This window comes from Olea europaea, unplaced genomic scaffold (assembly GCF_002742605.1).
Source record: "Olea europaea var. sylvestris unplaced genomic scaffold, O_europaea_v1 scaffold479, whole genome shotgun sequence".
NCBI classification, from domain to species: domain Eukaryota; kingdom Viridiplantae; phylum Streptophyta; class Magnoliopsida; order Lamiales; family Oleaceae; genus Olea; species Olea europaea.
The window spans coordinates 255,571-277,952 of NW_019263103.1; the positions used below are offsets into that span (position 1 = coordinate 255,571).

General features: G+C 37.7%; 2 protein-coding genes across 4 annotated transcripts; both read right to left on the bottom strand.

The window, feature by feature from the left end:
- Positions 1-12,161: 12,161 nt before the first annotated feature.
- LOC111388256 lies at positions 12,162-13,315 on the bottom strand. Its single transcript, XM_023012945.1, has 2 exons — positions 12,969-13,315; positions 12,162-12,885 (listed from the first exon to the last, which is right to left on the bottom strand). Exons 1-2 carry the CDS (start codon positions 13,047-13,049, stop codon positions 12,439-12,441), a joined length of 528 nt encoding a protein of 175 aa, XP_022868713.1. The 5' UTR covers positions 13,050-13,315; the 3' UTR covers positions 12,162-12,438.
- A 127-nt stretch (positions 13,316-13,442) lies between these two features.
- LOC111388255 (disease resistance protein RPP13-like) lies at positions 13,443-20,864 on the bottom strand. 3 transcript variants are annotated; one of them, XM_023012944.1, is made up of 3 exons: positions 20,629-20,861; positions 18,619-19,811; positions 13,443-13,580 (listed from the first exon to the last, which is right to left on the bottom strand). In XM_023012944.1, exons 2-3 carry the CDS (start codon positions 19,667-19,669, stop codon positions 13,534-13,536), a joined length of 1,098 nt encoding a protein of 365 aa, XP_022868712.1. In that variant the 5' UTR covers positions 19,670-19,811; positions 20,629-20,861; the 3' UTR covers positions 13,443-13,533. The 3 variants fall into 3 exon arrangements, with proteins under 3 accessions (XP_022868712.1, XP_022868710.1, XP_022868709.1); XM_023012942.1 differs by lacking the exon at positions 13,443-13,580 and having other exon boundaries at positions 18,446-19,790; positions 20,629-20,864; XM_023012941.1 differs by lacking the exon at positions 13,443-13,580 and having other exon boundaries at positions 18,446-19,811; positions 20,629-20,863.
- Between the last annotated feature and the right edge of the window lie 1,518 nt (positions 20,865-22,382).

The window sequence follows — 22,382 nt, forward strand, 5'->3', positions numbered from 1 at the left end:
ATTTTTTTGGCTTTTACTATTTGCTTGAGATATTATTTTGTTGGTTGCCCATTGAATTTTCGCAATGGCTGGGAAAATTGGAGTGTTGTCATGAAGAACATTTTGAAGGGTAAATTAATTTGGGATTATGCAATTGGTATTTAGACCAAACTTGAGCTCGAAAAACTTGATTATGATAAGTTTGTAGAAATGCTTTGTAATTGTGACATAAACAAACACGCAAAAATTTACAAATTGGATACTCAATTTTATTGATCACTCTATTTGGGTACAGATGGAAAAATATGAAGCAACTAAGGAAATTTAGATTATTTAAATGGTTGTTTAGACAATCTAATTCTGCAACGGAATACTCTGCACTAGAGCAAAAATTTTGAGTGCTTAAGAATTTCATTAAGCAATGACTTGCTTTTAGCTGTTACAGAGGACGATGAATTTTGAACTTATAAATTATATATCAAGCACAGAAAGCGGCTACGTCTAGTTCAATTTTCGATGGTCCTTTGTGATTATTTCGAGGGACTCTATTGGTCAACCTTATATTGTAATCCACTTCCTGTTGCCAACTTTAGGCAGAGAAAACACATTCGAAGTCTCATTGCAAGAAAATTATCTATCTATATCTACTTCTTGTACCACTTTATCTAACCTAATTGAGCAGTTTCAAAAGTCACCACCAGACAACCTCATGCTATGTCATCATCTTCAATATAGGTAGGTAGTCCCATAATCCTTTGGGTATTTTTTCTATACGAGTTTTAGATTCGTGTACTTCTCACATGTCACGTGACTTAACATTCTTTACTTCTTTGTGTCTTTCTAAATCATTTGTATCCATCATGATTAATGATGGCACTTCGATATCCATGACATGTGTTGGTTCTGGTAATGCACATAGTTTACATTTTAGTATTTACTGCATACCCGTTCTTACTATGGATCTTGTCTTTATTGATCATTTATGTGACTCTATATACTTGGTTAAGTTTTCTTAAGCTTGTTTGTCATGTATAGAATCCTCAATCTCAGAAGCTAATTAAGATAGGGTGTAGGCTGGGAGTATTATATGTTTTGGACAATTTAAGAGAATCAAACGTTGCAACAACCGTGTTGATCTGCCATCTTTTTGTTCGATTCCCCCCTTTCCCTAGTTTTTATTTGTGATGACCTCATAGTGGTCATGTTTTCATTAGTGATTTGAGATATATAATTTCTAAAGGTGCTTTGAAATTGTATAGACTCAAGATATTTTTATTGTAGTAGTTGCAAACAAGCAAAATACTCTACTTTACCTTTTAATCAAAGTATTTCTTCTTCTATTACACCATTTGATCCATTATATTTTAATGTATGGGGACCTACTCCTATTACTAGAAAGGGATGGTCTAGATAAATCTTTTAGATTACTTGTCAAAATTTAATACTCTATTTAATTAAGTATTTTAGATGTGATTATGTGGGAGTATATTTTTCTAGGACTTGTTGTCAGGGAACTATGCATCAAACCTCTTGTATTGATATCTCACAATAGAAGAGTGTTGTTGAAGAGAAACGTAGGCACATATTTTTCATTTAGTCAATAAAATTCCATCGTCTCCCACTTTCGTTTGCCACCCTTCAAAACATTGTATGGACACCCTCATGATTATTATTTCTTCAAAGTTTTTAGTTGCATTTGTTTTGCTTATCATCTAAAAGCTCTAGTGTAGCAAGTTAATTTTACACTACACCATTTTTTTATTTTTAGGTTTTAGCGATGGGCAAAAAGGTTATTGTTATTTTGATCATGTCAATGAAAAATTATACATCTCTCATTATATTGTGTTTCTTGAACATATTCGTTCAATTCTATTTTTGATAATTCTTATAACATGACTAACTCTAAACTCATTTCATTAACTCATTCTCTGAAGACATAGATAGTCCACCCTCTCACTCACCATGTATTATCGATACTCATACGCTCAGGAACGAATTGACTTATAATATATTAGATATTCCCAGATTATCTATGGTCTCCCGTGCAACTCATATGATTGCAGAGTCCTCTATAACCTCAGAATTATTGAAAGTTCACTAAGTTATCAGATTATAGTTATTCTTGCTGTTCAAATTCTTTTTGTTTGTAACCTCTATTCGCAAACTATTTGAGCCTTTTTCCTATAAAAAGTTCATTCTTGATCTTCTTTCCTAGTAGGATATGGCAGAGGGACTCTGTGCATTGCATAGAACTAATATTTGAGATTTAATTCCATTACCACCTGGTAAATGTGCTATAGGTCTTCGTTGGGTCTATAAGGTCAAAACAAAATTTGATGACATAGTTGAGCGAGATGAAACCAATGTAGTTGCTAATGGAAGCATTAAGTAGTACGGCATGGATTATGAGAAGAGCTTTTCATCCGTTGCAAAGATTACTACTGTTAGTACACTTATTGTTGACCCATGTGTTCATTGGTATAGTATCTCTCAACTAGATATGTTCGAAGGTTGAGAAATAAACGCTATGCTTGGAGGGGTGTAGCAATTTTTTTTTTTACTGAGCTAATATATAAGGAATAAAATTTCCAAAGATTTTTTTAAAATTAAAAATTAAATGGGCTTGGGGATGGGTTGGGCTAACCCATAACTACGCCCTTGTTTGCATGTGATAGTCAAAGTTCAATTTATCTTAGAAAAACCAGGTGATCAATGTTACAAACCACATTGATGCAAGGTTACATTTATACAAGGCATCATAGCTCAATGTGTTGTAAAATATGTTGACAATTAGCGTGACTATATTCAAGCTGATGCTTGTTTATCCAAGCTCTACCATTATCTCCTTTATTAGCTGTAAAACCAAAAAAAAAATAAAAAAAATTAGGATCTCTAGTTTAGATCTAAGCAGTTATTGCTTTCCTAAATTAGTCAACCACGATCCTAAACATTAGGATCTGGCCTTTGTAAAGTGGCTATTTATGCCATCGATTAGAAGAGAAAAGTAACATTAGTTCATTCCTTCATAAACCTTCTTTTGACTTGGTATCAGTGCCTTTCTCATACACTCGTTCCATATTACCACATCTGAATTCCAATATTTTTTACTCCATGAATGACATACCTAAATTCCCTGCATCAAAATCATCCCCTATACAAATTATCCATGTTCGGTCAGAAAACTCCAATTTTATAGCCACTATCATTCTTAATGAATTCAACAATGATGTATGGTCCCAAATCATGAAAATACAGATTGTATGACATGAGAATCTTGAATATAGTATATGTAAAACATCTCTCCACAGACTAAAAATTCTTTCGATTCAAAGTGGTATGTCAAAAATCAAAAGGTGAAAGGATGGTTGCTAATTTCTATCTCGCTAGACATTATGAAGTGCTATATTCAAATGCCCTTTGCACATAAAATTTAGAGTGCTCTTGCCAAAGCTTTCTATGATAGGTCAGCGAATTGTAACTCTATGTATTGAATTAGTAAGCATTTCAACCAAATAGTTTCGTCATCTTCTATCGATCTATTACGGTGATCTCGTGGAAATCGTCCAAGAATTAGATCGTGATGATAAGATTGAAATGAAATATCTTGATGATGTTATCACCTATACTAAGTCAGTTGAATGATTGCATGTGCATATTTTCTTAGATGGACTGGATGATGAATTTGAACAAATTCTAAGTGAGATTCTTAGAAAGGACACTGTACAGGATCTTGAAGAAACCTATGCATACGTATGTTGTGATTATATTCGTTGAACCACACTTAACAATGAACCTGGTCATCTAGAGTTATTTGCAATGGTGGCTCATTAAAGCAAGCCTCAATATCCTAAACCAGATTGAGTATTTGGTCCCATCATTGGCCAAGATCTATCATCTGGATCACAAGATCATAGCTACGAAATTGGAGTAGCACAATCAGAATGCATTTGTACTCACTGCTATTGGGTTTTTTGATACCGAATAAATTTCGGGCTATGATGTTAACGTGGGATATTATCTTTCATAGGCCCAGACCGATGAATGAAATAAGTCCATCAACCAAGTCTATGAGCTCCACCCGTTCCAATTGTATTTCCTCTTGGATGACTTGAATCTTAGCCCGTTTACTTTTTTCTTTGGTACAATTAAAAGCCTAACTCTAGATTATTTACAATACTACAACCCTAGCTATTTCCTAGTGTGATTTGTGTATGGGAAAAGGAGAATCTCGGCTGTCCCCTTTGGTGTGTGAAAAATACCTCTCTGAAGTGCAAAAAACGCTTGATTACTTTGTGTAATTTGTGATTCCTTCATAGCCTACATTTGTGATGTTTTCTCCTTGCCTTTATGGCTATAGATCATCACTGTTTCTTGTCCTTTGTGGGTAAATTGAATATCAACGGAGGTGAATTATATTGGTTGTAGATCGAAGCCGGTTGGTTTGGTTGGTTGGAAGAGAAAGGTACGTTGGAAAAAGCCTAGAAAACATCGATTTGAAGATCCTTGGAGTGAGCTTCCACAACATTTGGTATCAGAGCTTCAAGTGTGGTGATTTTGGCTTGTGAAACATAGCAACAACGTCCAGAAAAATCAACAAAAATGAAGCAGAAATCAGATTGAAAAATTGTCCAGAAAACTGTCAAAAATCAGCCTTTATTTTTTCGCATTTTTCGACCAATCCAGAAGGAGTTTGGGAAAACAGAGACCACTGGTGTGATGTGCAGGTGGAGGCGATGTGGCCAGAGATAGTGTATGAAGCCCACGCGTAGAGATTTCTGACATTTTGGTGTTGTTAGTTTGCTATTTGAGGTTGTGCAGTGGAGTCTGGACATAATTGTTCTTCCCACGTTCAAGAATCGATCGTGGTTAGTTGGTTGCTACAGTTTCTAGAGACTTTAAGGTGAATAGTGGTGATCTCTCTCGATATTTACGGACCTTCAGATGTGGTCCGCATGGTATCATGTTCTTTGCCTTTTATTAATGCGGTTAAAACTATTGTGTAGTGTAATTATTTATTTTTTGCATAAGAATTCATAGTGAGGGGTCACGTTAGGTTTGGGGTTACCGTAAAAAGGTAACAATTGCCTGATACTAGACCTAGGAATTATTTGACGTAAATTCTTTGTGAATTTGTTGCCAATTTTTCTATGCTGTTAGAATTGCGTGTGGGCTTAGGAAAGTTTATTTGATCATTCTATGTGAATTATATTTATACTTTGTTTGTGGTCATTATTTGGTATTGATGGCATGTGTAGGTCTAAGGCAAGTACGAAAAGTAAAATGTGGAAATCCCGCCAAGATCTCTTCCTTAGTTGGGGGAAGAATCTGCACGAATCGGATTTTTTGAGGAACGTATCAAGAGAGAATTTTATTTGGTTAGACAATGTGTGGTTGGTATTAACTATGGTAAATTTGGTATGTTACACTTTCAATTTATTTAATGTGTGTAGTTACATGAATTAGAGTGATTTTATTACATTATGTATGTGTTTGCATGCATAGTGGATTGAGATTTATGGCTTACTCCGTTTGCTCTGCGAGTGGTGTGAGAGCGTGGTAGTGAGAAGAAATATGGGCAGCCATTTTCTCATTTATGTTTGGGAGCCTGTGTGGTTTGTGAGATTGTTCGAGGCAACCATGTAGGGTTATCTTCTTTCTCTTTATGAGCCTCTTTTGGGAATATAGTGAAGTAAACAACTCTTTCCTCTATTCTCACTACGAGTACCACCTTCGCTATATCCTTTGTGAATTTGTTAGCACTGGTGATTGGAGTAACCTTGTGGGGCGTGGGTTAACTTTTAAATTAAGCCCTAACCTTTGTGGTCGTCGAGTGGGTTTGAGATGCATTAGCAACATGTTGAGTATCTTTTGGTGAAGTGGAGTATAGATGTCATAGGTACATTGTGGTTTGTACGGGGATGTAAAGTATGACATTTGGATCATGAGTGGAGAGGTGATTAAATGTTTAGAATCATTTATCTATGAAGAGACCCTGATCAGCTGGAGTGTGAGAGGGGCACTTTTATCACTTCGGTTAGGTGGAGACCCATTAACTACGTAGATTGAGAGAAGTGATGTGGTGATAGAGAATTATCCTGTGGACTTAGGACCTATTGTGACTTACCAATTAGACATGAGTTGAGTGATTAGTCTAGTGAGCATGATGAGCAATGAGAGGAAATATGTGTTCTAGAGGTGTGAGCAACACGAAATGAGATAAAATAAGTGTGTTGAGATCTTTTAGTGGGTCATTTATGCATTTGTTGCATGTGTTTAACCGTGTGTAAGATTAACTTAGTGTTAATCTGTGGTTCTGCGTGAACGTGTTTCTAAAAAGATTTATGTGTATTATCCTATAATACATCGTCATTGTATGTTTATTTGCTCTTGACTGTTCACTATAAATAATTGCTTCTACTTAAATGTTCTTGACCTTAGCTCTAGTAAGTACATAGAGTAGGTATAGTATGTGTTTCATGTTGGAAACACGAGATAAGGTCTCTGATCTAATTGTATTGGCTACCTTGGTTATGCAAATATTAACTGTATGTTTTTTATTACTTGCAAATTTATTGGAAATCAAGGTAGAGATTTGTTGGTTTTTTGATACACAATAAATTTCAGGCTATGATGTTAACGTGGGAAATTATATTTCATAGGCTTAGGTCAATGAATGAAATAAGTTCAACAACCAAGTCCATGAGCTCTGCCCAGTCCAATTGTATTCCCTGTCTGATGGCTTGTATCTTGGCCCATTTACCTTTCTCTTTGGTCCAATTAAAAGCCTAACCCTAGGCTATTTATAAGACTACAACCTTTGCTATATTCAAGTGTGATTTGTGTGTCGGAAAAGGAGAATCTCGGGTTGAAGCAGTCACCTAGGTTGTGGTTTGGAAGGTTTATGTACATTATGAAGTTTATTGGATATAGGCGAAGTAACTGGGATCATACTCTCTTCTAGAAAAATGATAAAGAACACATCATAGGTCATATTTTGTATGTTGATGACATGATGTGACTGGAAATGATCATGAAGAAAGGGCAGCAATGCAGAGTCATCTTGCTTGAGAGTTTGAAATGAAAGATCTTGGCCAATTGAAATATTTCCTTGAAATTTAATTGTCAACATCAAAGAAAGGATTTTTTTTTTTTTTTTTGTCTCAATGAAAATTTGCTTTAGATATGTTGAATGAAATTGGTATGACAGCATATAGCTTACCTAGCACCCATATGGAAGAAAATCTGAAACTAAATATACATCAAAATCAAGTCCCTGCTAACGAGGAACGCTATCAAAGGCTTGTTGGAAAGTTAATGTACCTTGCACATATCAAGCCTAATTTAGCTTGTTGATGCTAATTGGGCAAGATCAATCGAAGATAGATGATCTACATTCGGGTATTTCACATTTGTAGGTGAGAATTTGATTTTTGGAAAAGTAGAAAACAAGTGGCAGTAGCTAAAGTATTGATGCAGAATACAGGGAAACAACTAAGGCGGTATGTAATTTATTGTGGATCAAGAATTTGATGCAAGATTTACATCTTAACCAAATCAATCCTATGTCGCTATATTGACAAGGCAGCATGCAATATTACCCATAACCTAGTTCAACATGATACAACTAAACATAATGAGGTTAATACACTTTATCAAGGAGAAACTTAAAGCAAAGCTTATTGAAGTGCCTCATTTTCAATCTTAAGAATAGCTTATGGATGTACTAACCAAGCATTTAATAGCTACCTCGACAAATTGGCATTAATGATATCTGTTGACATCTGAACTTCGACCTAATAAAAACAGTTCGCTAACCCCACCTCAGTTAAATGTAAGTTCGGCCCATACTCCCAGGTCGGACAAACCCGCCGTTATCTCAGAAAAATATCATGATTACTCCTTGTCATATCACCCTATCAATCAGATACACTTGCCATAGGTGACATCATTGCTGCTCAGAACAACCAATTCCAAGTCCTCGAACTCCAGCCCCTTGCAGGTCATTATTACCTGGTAATACATTGACACATGACCACCGGCCTTATCGACCAAACACAGGAAAATTCGGTGATCCGAGTTTCGAGCTCGGCACTGTTGCTGATTTAACTGATCTGATGTAATTTCGGCTGAAACTATGTATAAATAGTTGAATAGGATTCTTGTAAAAGGCAAGTAATTTTCATACAACAACTCAAGGCATAATTACACTCTCTAAACGTATTTTGTGGTCTTTTTTCAATAATAAATCGTCCTTTTCTCTTAAAGATGGCTTAAAATTAACCTTGCTAATTTTGACGTCAATAGTTTGGCACTAGAAGGAAGGCCCTAACTGTGAAAAATAGTCTCATTCTCTCCACAAAATTTGAGAGTCATGAGTCGTAGTTCAAGTTCCAGAAATCCATCTCACACCCACCCTCACGAAACGAACAAACCACCAAGTTCTCCACAGCGGCAGGACCCTCAAATGAATGTCATGAGGGAAGCCCTGGAAAAATTAACAAACGTAGTGGGACAATTGGAAAGTAGTCAAGTCCACTCGTCCCCACGAGATACTGAGGTGGAATACCCCGTAAGGACACAGGCAAGACGTCCCCCCACCAGGAGGACTCTCCACTTTTCAAGGGAAAAATCCTCCAGAAGTCTAATTGACGAGGTCAGAAGTAAGGAACCTGAGGCAAGGAGGACTGCAAGCGTGTTTGACAGATTGGGGACCCAGTAATCACTGACTCCTACACAAGGACAAGTCGACCTAAAACGACTGTTGGAACAAGCAGAGCCCGAACTGAGTGCACTTAAAAAATGTATCGCCAACTTGGAGGCTAAAAACAAAGGCGGCACTGAAGATTACCAAACCAAACAACATTCCCCCTTCACTAGGGATGTCCTTATGGAACCACTGCATGAGAAATTGAAAATCCCCCAGATCGCCGCATACGAAGGGGATGGTGATCCCCTCAGCCACCTTGACAAATACACCTCGTGGATGGAACTACAAGGGACAAGCAACGCAATTATGTGCCGGGCATTCTCCCTGACTGTAGGAGACAAAGCTCAAAGATGGTTTAGGAGATTGCATGAGAGGTCGGTAAAGAATTGGAATGATCTGGCCACGACGTTCTTGACCCAGTTCATAGGCTGCAAGGCCAGAACCACACTAAAGGAACAACTAGTGAGCATCAAGCAGGGAAGAAGTGAATCCCTCAAAAGCTACCTGAGCAGGTTCAACAAGCAATCCATGGAAGTGGAAAAAATATCTGATGATGCGGCACTCATGGCCGTACTAGCAGGATTGAGGCCTAGAACAAGATTCTGGTGGTCAGTACACGAGGACGGTCTAAGGACATATCGTGAGTTGCTTAACCGAGCTGAGAAATACATAAGTGCTAAAGAAGCAACCTCTAACCAAAAGGAGGAGACCTCCGAACCCAACTTCAACAACACAGTAAAGGAAAAAAAACAAAGTCGCAGCCCCCAGCCCGAAAGAAAGAAGGACAGGAGAGAAAGAGAACGTCCTAGGGCTCGGCCATACAAATTTCGAGAGTACCACCCACTCAAAGCCTCCTTGGAAGAGGTATTCACGCAAGCCAATGCGAAAGAGGCATTTCACAGACCCATGATCCTAAAGGATGGATAGGCAGGACAACATCAGGGACGATACTGTCGATATCACAGATGGTGGGCCATGACACTGATAACTGTCGGGACTTAAAAGAGGAAGTTGAGTCCCTAATTTGAAGAGGTCGATTACAGGAGTTTGTTGCCAAGAAAAGAAGCAGATCGACCTACGACGTAGCAGCCACTACTGCAGGAGCCTCCTACGCGAGTTCAGCAGACAATCCCCAATCGTAATCCACCCTCAAATGCTGAAATCAAGATGATGGTGGGAGGAAATCAATATGTTGAGGGATCCAGAAGGGTGAGACGAAGACAAACCTGAAGTGCAAGAACCATGCCGAACTACTGGGATCCAACCCTTAGGATCGGTATAGACCCTGAATGGTTCTAGTTTACAGAAGAAGATTCTGAAGGAATCCTTCAGGACCAGAGTGACACCCTAGTGGTTACAATGACTGTTGCTGGAGTAAAAGTCCACCGAACTTTAATAGACAATGGAGGCTCAATCAACATACTGTACTCACGAACTTTGAGGCAGTTGGAAATATCAGAATGCTATCTCCAACCGTATCCAAAAAAACTACAGGGATTCTCTAGGGATCCTAATGAAGCCCAAGGTCAGATCATCCTTATCGTGGAGTTGGGCGAAGCTCCTAGCCAAAGAAGGATCCTAGCAGATTTTGTGGTGGTCGATTTGCCATCCAATTATAATGTAATATTGGGACGGCCCATTTTGCATGAAATGAAAGCTGCCACCTCAATTTACCATTATTACATGAAATTCCACACTCCTTATGGGACAGGAATTATCTGAGGGGATCAAGCTCTTGCAAGGGCCTACAATATTGACCTGCCAAGGCCACAAGTCAACATGCTAAGGGGCAGGCCGAACATGTAAGTCGGGAGGCCAGATTGAAAAGACCAGCCGTTGTGGATCTCTCGGAGATTGGCATAATTGAGAAGAACCTCAAAAAAGCCACAGATGAGCAACTGTCCTTTGAAGAGAAGGAGGCAGACCCACATCCTTACCTCGGGGTTCTGGTTATCTCGTTATCCGAGGCCGGGTAACCATCCCCAAAGTCTTGGTGGATACAGGAAGTGCTCTAAACATCCTATTCAGTAATACCCTTCAATGGATGGGTATCCCTGCTAACTTCCTTCGACCATACCCGAATATGGTCCTAGGATTAAGTGGAGCCTTGACCTCTGCCAAAGGATCAATCAAGCTCAAAGTTGAGTCAGGATCAGCACCCTAGTAGGTGAAGACAAACTCCGAGTTCGTGGTATTCAACACTCCCTCCCCTTATGATGCTGTGATGGGACAACCCCTACTCTTCAGCCTGAGAGCAGTAGTTTCCCTATATCACTATTCTATCAAATTTTCCACACCCCATGGTATGGGTAAAGTCATAGGGAACAGGGAGCTCACCGAAATATGTCAGTGGAAAGCCTGTACCAATCATCAACGCAACCCCCCAGCAGTGCATATGGCGAACATATGGAATCCGAACATAAATATTCAAGGTCGGATCCTCACAAAGAGAGGTAGGCAGTGGATGCCTGGTTCTAAAATGAGAAGGCCCCTATCTGGTAATGGAGGTCTCGTCAAAGGAGGCATATGAACTGGAAAACTTGGGGGGTAGACCCTTACCCCATCCTTAGAATGCCAAACACCTCAGGCAGTTCTATCGATGAATGGGAAAGTCCATAAAACCCGCTTGTAATACCAATCACATCAATAAAAAAAAGGACTTCCTGTTTTTGAACATTTTATTCAGCATTCTGTCAGAATCTTACAAAGCCCTGCTCCCTACGCAGGCCGATCTAAGGCTGTACATGTTACCTTTAGTGGACATTCCTCCTAAGGAATCTTACAAAGCCCTGCTCTTTACGCAAACCGATCTAAGGTTGTACGTGTTACCCTTAGTGGACATTCCTCCTAAGGAATCTTACAAAGCTCTGCTCCCTACACAGGCCGATCTAAAGCTGTATGTGTTACCCTTAGTGGACATTCCTGCTAAGGAATCTTACAAAACTCTGCTCCCTACACAGGTCAATCTAATACCCTTAGTGGACATTCCTCCTAAGGAATCTTACAAAGCCCTGCTCCTTACGCAAGCCGATCTAAGGTCGTACTTGTTACCCTTAGTGGACATTCCTCCTAAGGAATCTTACAAAGCCCTGCTCCCTACGCAGGCCGATCTAAGGCTGTACGTGTTACTCTTAGTGAAAATTCCTCCTAAGGAATCTTACAAAGCCCTACTTCATACGCAAGCTGATCTAAGATTATTCTACAAAATTCTTCCTAAGGAATTCTATGAAATTACGCAGGCCAAGCTAAGGTCATACACGCTACGATACCTAATTAGAATTCTTCCTTAGAAATTCTCAAAGATCCTTCTCTATATGCAATTCCAGCTAAGGTCGTATGTGCTACAAGACTTAGTCAAAATATCCCGTTAGGAAGAAATATTTAGCTAAGTTTGTAAGGTGTTGTTGCATATAAACGAGATCGTTGCTAAAGAAATCATGCTAAAACATAAACAGTCATCCATTCCAAACAAAATGTCATGAAACATCGAAATGAAGTTCGTAAATGAGTCAAAACATATTACAAAATACCAAACATCTTCAAAAAACAACCTCCTAGGGGTCTTGGTGGACTGGGGGCGCTACACTCAACATCCTAGTCAGCAGGAGATGTCCGAACTCCAGCAGCTTTGGACAATTTGCGCAGCTCCTCCCTCTACTCGCCTAGTGCTTCGTCCAGAAAGGTAGCATCAAACTCCGGCCTCTCCCTTCGGACGTGCTTTATTAACTCTTCCAAGGCTACTACATAGCATCTTAGGCTAAGGCGTCAAACTCTAGAGATTCTCTCCAAGGCTCCACAGCTCTGATACCTATGGTCTCAGCCTCTTCAGCTCTCTTCATTTCGCCCTTTGATCTCGCATGAGCTTCCTCCATCTTCTTGATAGCCTTTAACGTATGAGAACGCTCCTCAGAAACCTGGGCCCTTAGCTCTTCCGCCCGTGCCCTCTCCTTTTCAGCTCTCTTCTTCTCCATCTCGGCCCTCTTGTTGGCCTTCTCACCACAAATCTTTAAAGAAACAACCTCATCCTGGAGATTCTGCTCAGAGGTCAACACAGCATTCAACTCCTCACCCATTTTTTGAAGCTGACCTCTATAATCCTCCTCCTTGGCAGCAAAATTTGCCTTTTCCTCATTCATACTCTCATATAATTTTACGGCCTGATCCTTGCCCTCGAGTAGCTTGTCGAGTTTGACTTTTACCTGAGAAGGTTAAAAAGCAAATACAGTTAAAACATGGTAAGTAACAAAATCTATGCAACACAAGCATTACTGAGGACAAGTACCTTGTCCGCCATCGACGTCATGTACAAGATGGAACGATGACCATGAAGTTGAGCAGTGACAATGGCCTCCCCAACAAGCATCTCCCCCAAGAAGATCTACTTCTTTTCCCCCCAACTACTTGTGAGAAGGTTGGCGGATTCACGCAAAGGTGAGGGGAAGGCTGCGGTAGTCTCCCTCGACGGAGAAGGAGCACGTAGAAAATCCAGAAATATCTCCGATCGATGGCCCAGCAAACTCTCCAAGCTCGATCGCTGCAAGTCCAGACACGGATCTTGCGACCTGACTGAGCTGGTGGAGGCAGGAGCTGCTACCTTAGCAGCTTTGTAGCTTAGCATCTCGGAGTGACATGCTGAAATGGGAAAAAAGATATAATATCATTATCATATGTAGTAATGAATAATAACAAAGGCTTAACCTTCACCTGAGCTGGATAGGACCAAGGTAGACACTCTCGAAGCAGATGGACTAGACGCCCGCACTTGTACTAAACCAGCCTGAAAGAGGTTTGAATCCGAGATCACAAATTTATAAGATCTCTGCCTCTGTGGCAACTTCCTTATCACCTCAGCTCTCCTTTGTATATCTCTTGTCAAGTTTTCCTTTTTTATAATCTACCAAAAAGGGCAAAGGTCAATATCGCATCAGTGCAGACCTCAACAAAGAAGCAAATTTATAATCACTTACACAATGAATGATAGAGCCTAGGGACCACATCCTCTATGTCTACCTCGGAAGGATAGAATTGCCATTCTCTAGACACATAGAAAAACTCCTCTTTCAATTTTTTGATTGAGGACAGAGTATCTAAGACTAACGAGCCCCCAGTTCTGGCCTAACGCTGGTATACCACTAGCCGGAGTTCTTCCCATCCTCCTTGAAAGTGAAAAGGGAGTTGAACTGTTGGACGCTCAGTTCGGGATTTCCCAGTTTATCCCAAAGGATGAGGATGGCGATCAGTGTTTGCCATCCGTTCGGGCATAACTGAGTGAGAGCTATGCCCCAAAAAGAAAGGAACTTATGGACTATTCTAGGGAATGGAAGCCTACATCCTGCTTGAAGAATGGCAGAGTTATGAGCGACGCATCCCTCCGGGAGAACGTCAGCTCGGTCAGACGGTTCTGGCATTATCGTGATCACCAAACTCGAAATGGCGTACTTAGCTCGCCAGCTCGCCAGCATATCACCCGTAACAACGGATTTATAAAAACTAGCCCCCCACTCACCTGAGTTATTCCCCTGCCTGACCTCGCGAGATTCAGCCCTTTCTCCTCTCGAATCCTCACTCTTTGACCTCATACTCACATGATCTCCTAGGTCCAGTGAATTAACTACAGAAAGAGGGACAGGGGCAAGACTTCCTGACAACTGGACGAAGAACTAGGACAGGGTGGGATAGATTCTTCTTGGTGATTCCCCCAGGAATGCACTCTAGATTCGTCCGACCTCATGCAGAGGAAAACGAATAAAGCTTGAACAGAAGAATGTGAGGAAGAAACAGAGGAATACCTGAGAACTGAAGGTTGTCGACCTCACTTGTGAAAATAGAATACGAATTGAAGAAATTTTCCAAAAGCTTTGAAAGGGAAGAGTCGCGCAATGTGAAACAATGAAAAGATGAATGACAAGGTATTTTAAGAGAAAAGAAACTCAAGAGACACGATCTGAACTGCTCATCCCAAAATAGAGGGAAAGATCAAATGGTCCAGAAACTTGCAAGTCAAAAACGATGTAGTTTTGATGAAAACTTCGTGGAGAAGCAATCCAAAAGTGCTGCACAGCTCATCCCTATCCAGGCACGACACTTGGCATAGTAATAATTACCTTTCTTGGAAAAAGAACCAGTCAAGTCAGAATATCAGCTCCCTCTTACGGAAGAACTGACCTGAGGGATAACTGTTGACATCCGAACTCCGACCTAATAAAAACAGCTCGCTAATTCCACCTCAGTTAAATGTAAGTTCGGTCCATACTCCCAGGTCATTGCCGCCCGGAACAACCAATTCCAAGTCCTCGAACTCCAGCCCCTTGCAGGTCATCATTACCTGGGTAAAACACTAACACATGACCACCGGCCTCATCGACCAATCACAGGAGAATACGTTGACCCGAGTTCCGAGCTCGGTACTATTGCTGATTTGACTAATTTGATGTAATTTCGACTGAAACTATGTATAAATAGTTGAATAGGACTCTCGTAAAATGCAAGTGATTTTCGTACAACAACTCAAGGCATAATTACACTCTCTAAACATATTTTGTGTCTTTTTAAATAATAAATCGACCTTTTTTCTTAAAGTTGGCTTAAAATTAACCTTGCTAATTTTGACGTCAACAATATCTATGCATCAAATTGAAGGAGAATGTCGACAAATAGCCTAATTATCTTCAAGCTAGTGCTTCTATGTCCCATTGTCTCTTTTTATTAGTTGTACATAATTATTAGCTTGTATCTAGGTAGTAATGTTTTCTAAAATTAGTCAACTATGATCCTAAACTTTAGAATCTGATATGTGGAGAATGGCTATTTATGCCATCGATTAGAAGCGAAAAGTAACAGAAACTTATTCCTTCAAAAACCTTTTTTTGACTAAATAAAGAAGGTCAAAATCTGAGATGTGCATCCAAATGTGTAGATTTGTTTATGTACTGGATAAAAATCAACAAACAATTAGATCAAGAAAACTAAAGGGACATTATTTCTTTGTACAGATGTGTTAATTAATTCCAATGTTAGACAATTTGCATTTCACTACCATAGTGAGGCTTTGTTGAGTTTAAGAGAGAGAGAGAGAGAAAGAGAGAGAGAGAGAGATTATTAAAAAGTTTGCACTCCCTCTATTCCATTTATATAGGCCGACTTTCATTATTTACTTGTCCCCATAATATAGTCTTGTTTCTTTATTTAGAATTTTTTTTTATCCACTAATATGCCCCTTATCTAATTTGCTTAATTATAATAAATCTTTCTTAATTTACCAACTTGAAGGGGAATATGGACAATTAGCGTGATTATCTTCAAGCTAGTACTTCTCTGTCCAGTGCTTCTCTGTCCAAACTCCACCATTGTCTTTTTTTATTAGCTGTAAAGAATTACTAGTTTGTATCTAGGTAGTATTGTTTTCTAAAATTAGTCAATAACGATCCTAAACTTTAGAACTTGATATTTGTACAATGGCTATTTATGTCATCGATCAGAAGAGAAAAGTAACAGAAGTTTATTCCTTCATAAACCTTCTTTTGACTAAATAAAGAAGGTCAAAATATGAGATGTGCGTCCAAATGTGTAGATTTGTTTATGTACCAGATAAAAATCAACAAGCAACTAGATCAAGAAAATTGAAGGGATTTTATTTCTTGTATAGATGTGTTAAATAATTCCAATATCAGAGAATTTGCATTGCACTACCACATCGAGGCATTTGTCGAGTTCAAAACTGAGAGGGAGGGAGGGAGGGAGAGAGGGAGAGTAAAATGCATCTCATTATTAAAAAATTTGCACTCTCCCGTTCCATTTATATAGGCTAATTTTTCTTATTTTTTTCTCCCAATTATATAGTCTTGTTTCTTTATTTAGAATTTTTTTATTTATTATATATCCTTATCTAATTTGCGTAATTATAATAAATCATTCTTAATTTACTACTGGTTATCGATAATTAAATAATGGTAAATTTTGAAAATTTTGGCAAAATTTATTTTTTCAATAATATTAAATAAAATTCCTTAATTCGTGTAAAATACAAAATCATTCTATATAAATGGAAGGAGAGAGTACAATTTATTCTAGTTAGATATTTACAGTGACACTTCTTAATTTATCTCTCAACAGAGAACACTCTGCTGCCTCTCATTAAAGCAACTGTGTGCTCATTGTTGTCATACTATGAGAGGCACTAATGTCCTTTCTGTAACTGCTACAGCCAGTGGAACAACTGACTTATTTATACCTAGAGACATCTAGTAGGGAAGTCAAAACTAAGGATCGTAAAGTCAAGAATCTGACCGGCATTTGACAAGAGTTAGAAAAATAAACAGCAATATAAAGAAAGAGACATGTGAGAAGACAATTAGAGAGATGTATTCAATTGAGACTTTTGAAGACTTTGATAGGCTTTTTTTAAGTGATGACTTTTGTGAATTTCGTGGATCTTTTATAAATTTGTATGGAATTAGTGGAATTCTTTTGTAGATTTCTATAGATTTTCATTTTAAAATTTTTATAAGCTTTTGTGAAATTCGAAAGACTTTTAAAAACTTTCATTTAAAATAGAATTCACGTGGATTTGGTGTGAAATTCTCACATAGTGTTGGTTCCCACAATCCCCATTTTTCTTCCCCTTTGTCTTCCTATATAATTAAAAAAAAATTGAAAAAATAAAAATTTAATACCTTAATTCAATATTATTAATATATTATACTTTTAAAAATAAATAAAAATAAAAATATTTAAATTTAATTATACATTTTTCATATAAAATTTTATAATTTAATAAAAAAAATAGATATTTTTCACAAAAAAAATGAATGAAAAAAAAAAACTACAAGAATCCAATTTAATTTTTCATAGAAAATAGAGATAAGAGAGAAAGAAAGATAAATGGAATAAAAATCAATAGAAAAAATTAATTATAATCATACATGTCCATGGGGGTTAAAAGAAAGATTGAAAAAAATAATTACTTTTTTTGTGAAAGTTTCCCAAAATCTCGTGATTTATGAGAAACAAATTTTATGATTTTATAAGAATACTTTCTGCTTAAAAGTTAGTACTTCGAAAACTCTTACAAAAGTTTCTAGAAGTCATTAAAAGTTGAATACTCAAAACTTATAAAGACTTCTAAAAAGTTTTAATTGAATACACCGTAATTTTTATAAACTTTTTAAAAGTCTATAAAAGTCTTAATCGAATACACCGTGACTTTTAGAAAGTCTCAAAAAGTTTCAATTGAATACCCTTAATTTTTTTAAATCACATAAAGTCATTAAAAGTCTCAATTGAATATATTACCTTAGATGAAATACCCGGAGTAATCTGGATTCTTCCTTTAAGTCGGTGATGAATTTTCTGACTTCAATGAATTTAATAGTGGACAGATATCAGTAATTTACTATCAATAATAGGAAATAAATAGATCTAGTCCTAACGTGGATGTGAGAAATTTACTGAACCGCGTGAAACGACTTGCACATTCAGGCATCTGTTAATTCTGTAATTCTCTGTGTTTCATTCATTCCTTTCTACATTTCATTCTTGCATATTTTTTCTGGGCTTGTCGTGGTCTTGTTCGTTACATGACCGATTCAGACCACCTTTAACTTTGTATGATCACTAAAAAAAGAGTGCACTTCTTAACCTAAGTGGATATATTATTATAGATTAATGATTGCTCTCTAATATACAATGACTCGTAGTATGTCATTTATTACCAATCATTTTATCCATAATGTAGTTAGTTGTCGACTAACATTAACTCTATTATAGGCGTGAAGGTTACACACCACATATAATAAAATTTATCAAGAAATGCCTAGAATAGAGGATAAGGCAGATAATCTTGATCCAACAAAAATGTGGAAAAGGGTAGTTGCGGAAGATGGTGAACATAACGGAACTTAGATTTGGATGAATATTGTGAAAGAGAAACTTACCGTCATGGTCGCACGAGACTGCTGTCTTGTGAAATAACTGGAAAGAGTCAGACGGGCTTAAACGCCGCATCATATGAACAAATGCGCCTGGTTCATCAAGTCCATCTGGTTCATCTTCATCCACAGAAAAAGCAACATCTGCTAACCGAGTTGTCAACATTAGTTTGCTACCGTTTTGATTTTTTGGAAAAATTCTACGCAAGAGACTCCAATCGTCCAGTGACCGTATGTCATCCAAAACAAACAAGTATCTCACATCTTTTCCATATTCTTTAAAATGTTCTGCAACTGTTTCAAGTTTTAGATTTGGTTGCTCTTTTCTCTCTCTCCCTTCGGGAAGTTGTTCTAAAACACTTTTAAGAACATTTTTTACTGCAAATTCCGGGCCAATTTCTACCGCGGAACGAATTTGATAAAGGGACTGAACTTCTGGATCTGTGTATAACTTATGGGCAAGTGCGGTCTTCCCTGTGCCACCCCAGCCGTATATGCAAATAACTCTGTCGTTGCCATCAAGCAGAGCAGATTTTAGAGTTTGAAGGCTTTGATCCTTCACAACAATATCGTTTTCTCCAGAGTCAAAGATGCATCTCCTCAACTTTCGTCGGATCTCGGTTTCTGGATTCTCATTTGCTGACTGAGATATTTCTTCTTCTGCTGTCGGACTAAGTGATTTTAAAGTTTTAAAATGCCAAGTGGTCAGCCTTATCTGCATATTAATTTCTTTAACATCTAAATCAGCCATCCGCACGGACTTGAAGTCATCAATGAATTTTCCAACTATGCTTCTGCCTCTTCTGCGTTGGACCTCGTTGAAATAAGTTTCAAGGACATTTTGAAGTCTAGAAACAAAGTCTCTAATTTCCCTTTCCAGGTAATGTTCACTTGACCCCTTACTTTTTTTCTTATCTAGATCTTTTAATAAACGGTGCCAAAAATCTAGCTTTCGTTGTACATCCTGAATTCTTTTCTTTATATCAGGAACAAAATATGTTCGAAATTCTTGTAACGATCCATCATTTTCATATCCATTGATCAATGAGTCATCCATTTTCTTTCTCACAGCAAGGACCAGCAAAAGATGCTGAAATTTTGATCAGATATTTCTTGATAGTGTCAAGTTACATTCCTCATCATTGCATTGCACTCGTATGCATCCCAACTCAGATAAACTGTAATAAATCAATGTGCACCTATCACAACAGGGAAAATGTTTATCCCGTTAATCAATCTGGTCTATAAGTAGTTCCAAACTAATTGCATCACTTTTCTCTTTTGACAAAATCTATAACTTCATTAATCCATATCACCACGAGTTGTGGTTGACAAATATAATGGAATGCAAATAAGTCGAACTAGTGATATCAAAAATTGGAGAAACAAAGGATGCTACAGTGTGGGCTACTCCATTCCTCCCGTGGGAATAAAACAGCAAGACCAAAATTAACATCACCAAGTAGTGTTACAATACCACAATTTCATCCACTTTTAATCTGTTTACAATTTGATCTCAAATTGTGATGCTCTGTCCGAAAAAATTCAAATAAGATATAGTTATATAGTGAGGAAAACAAAAACTTTTTGAGATGTGGTTAAATTGATACAAGAAAGAACTTTTCGATAATAATTGGTTTAACTATGCTCCTAGGAGAGAAGTGATTCAATATTCAGTTCAGATAATCAGCAAATGTTCAGTAGAAATGTTAGATTTTATAGATATTTCAAATGGCCTACATGATACTCCAAATTCTCATCTACACAACTCATACCACCACCAAATACATTTCAATCTCCTCAACTTTCTGTATTTAGAGTTTAATTCTGCTCGTTTTCACCAACAAATTGAAGTTGTACAAAAACGCATTTTCGCAAATATCAATGTTATTCTACCACAAACAGGGATTTTTCTCGTAAAAGCCACTAATGTACAGCTTCATTTGAGTATTTGTTTACTGAGAAATTAAATCCATAACTAATCTGCATATGGCATATGAGCATGAGTACACTTACTTGGAGATGGCAACATAGAATCTCTGGTGAGTGCCTCCTTCAAGATGCAATCAATCGTAACTAAGGTTGCACAGTTCTGTCTCCTATGAATGAAATTTTTAGCTAAAAGTTTTCACTGAAATAGGCTGGCCATGTGGACAATGGATGCCTATATTATTTCTATTTTCCGGTTGACTGCAAAGTCGTCTTTTTGTCTTATCATGGATAAATGAAAGCAGGTTTCTGTTTTGTACTTGTATCGTATTTTTCTAACATTATTATGATTTGTAGTAATTGAGTTCTCATAAATCATGTTCATAATCAAATATATAAAACATTATTCTACTGGGAAAGTTAATAAGATATTTGATTCAAGACTCAGTCTCTATTATATCATGATTAACCAAATACATAAATATAAATTTAAACAAGAAGAGATTTCATTTGTAATATTTGATTCAAGACTTAGTCTCTATTATATCATGATAAACCAAATACATAATATAAATTTAAACAAGAAGAGATTTCATTTGTATCTATAAAAAAATCAAAACTTGTAAAATACAACAAGAGATTTCCTAACTACACCCACATTTTTATCTTCCTGATCGACATGATAAATATCCGTTTGGCATGACTTTGGAAAAGTTCAAACGAATTTTCAATATTTAAAAGCTATTTTTGGATCTATTCGACTAATTTCATAAAAGTGTTTCTTCTAAATAGAAGAACTTTTAGTGAAGCCAATCCAAAGGTCTTTAAAAAATTAATTTTCAAATAAAAATTAAAGTAATATCTTTTGATGCTCTTCTACGTGATGCAATACCAAAGTAAAAGTTATGCTAAATGAACTCGGGACTCAAATTCACCGATTACCACAAATACCTCATTTATGTCACCAACTAATTTTATAATCATATTAATTGTGACCACCGAACATCTATAATTAATAAAATAAGTGGAAATTACATAAAATCATACTTTAACTGTTCAACCTTCTAAAATCATATTCAAAGTTTCATATTTCAATAATCAGAAATATTATTTTAATCAATATTTTATAAAATAAATATTTTACTAATATACTCCATTATATACATTACAAACCCTAATCATCTTCATAAACACTTCACTCTCTCTCTCTCTACACAAGACGCTGTCCTACATCTCTCTCTACATCAACACTTCTGTCGGCTACGAACTCCTGCGATAGACCAATCCAGCGTCGCGATGTGAAGATGTGGTTGGTGCAGGTCCCTCGCTCGATGGCTGAAGCGATCTGGCAGTGATGTGAAGAGGTGGTTTGCAATCGCCTCGATTCGTTGCGATGTGAAGCAGTGGAGCTGCTACGGGCGTTGATTACGCGATGGTGGTGAATTTGGAAGGGCAGGGATGTCAAGCAGTGGTTTGCACCCGCTTTGATTCTTTGGAGTGGGACAATGTAATGGTTTCGTTGGGGGTGGTGGCGGTATAGTGTGAATTGTGGTGGTAATAGGGTATTGCGTACTGGGTTGTTGTAGGTGCAACGGTGATGTGGTGGTTGGGTGAGTGGTGATGAGCAGTGGTGGTGGATGCGTGCGGTTTTGTGGTGGGGACGGTGGTTGTGAGGATTTGTGGGAATGGTTCTGTGGGAACGATTTTGTGGTGGATTAGTGGTTGTGTGGTGGATTTGTGGAGTTGTGTGGTTGGTCTGCCGTGATGGTGAGATGGTAGTTGTGATGGTTGTGGTGCTGCGATGGTGACAATGGTGTTGGTGTGGTTGTGGCGGTGGTGCT

Bases quoted from the DNA above. Each gene is read 5' to 3' on its own strand.
- LOC111388255 (XM_023012942.1), bottom strand. From the start codon at position 19,669: ATGGATGACTCATTGATCAATGGATATGAAAATGATGGATCGTTACAA.
- LOC111388256 (XM_023012945.1), bottom strand. From the start codon at position 13,049: ATGCTTGTTGGGGAGGCCATTGTCACTGCTCAACTTCATGGTCATCGT. The intron at 12,886-12,968 runs GTACTTGTCCTC...TAACCTTCTCAG, and splicing joins TGACGTCGATGGCGGACAAG to GTAAAAGTCAAACTCGACAA.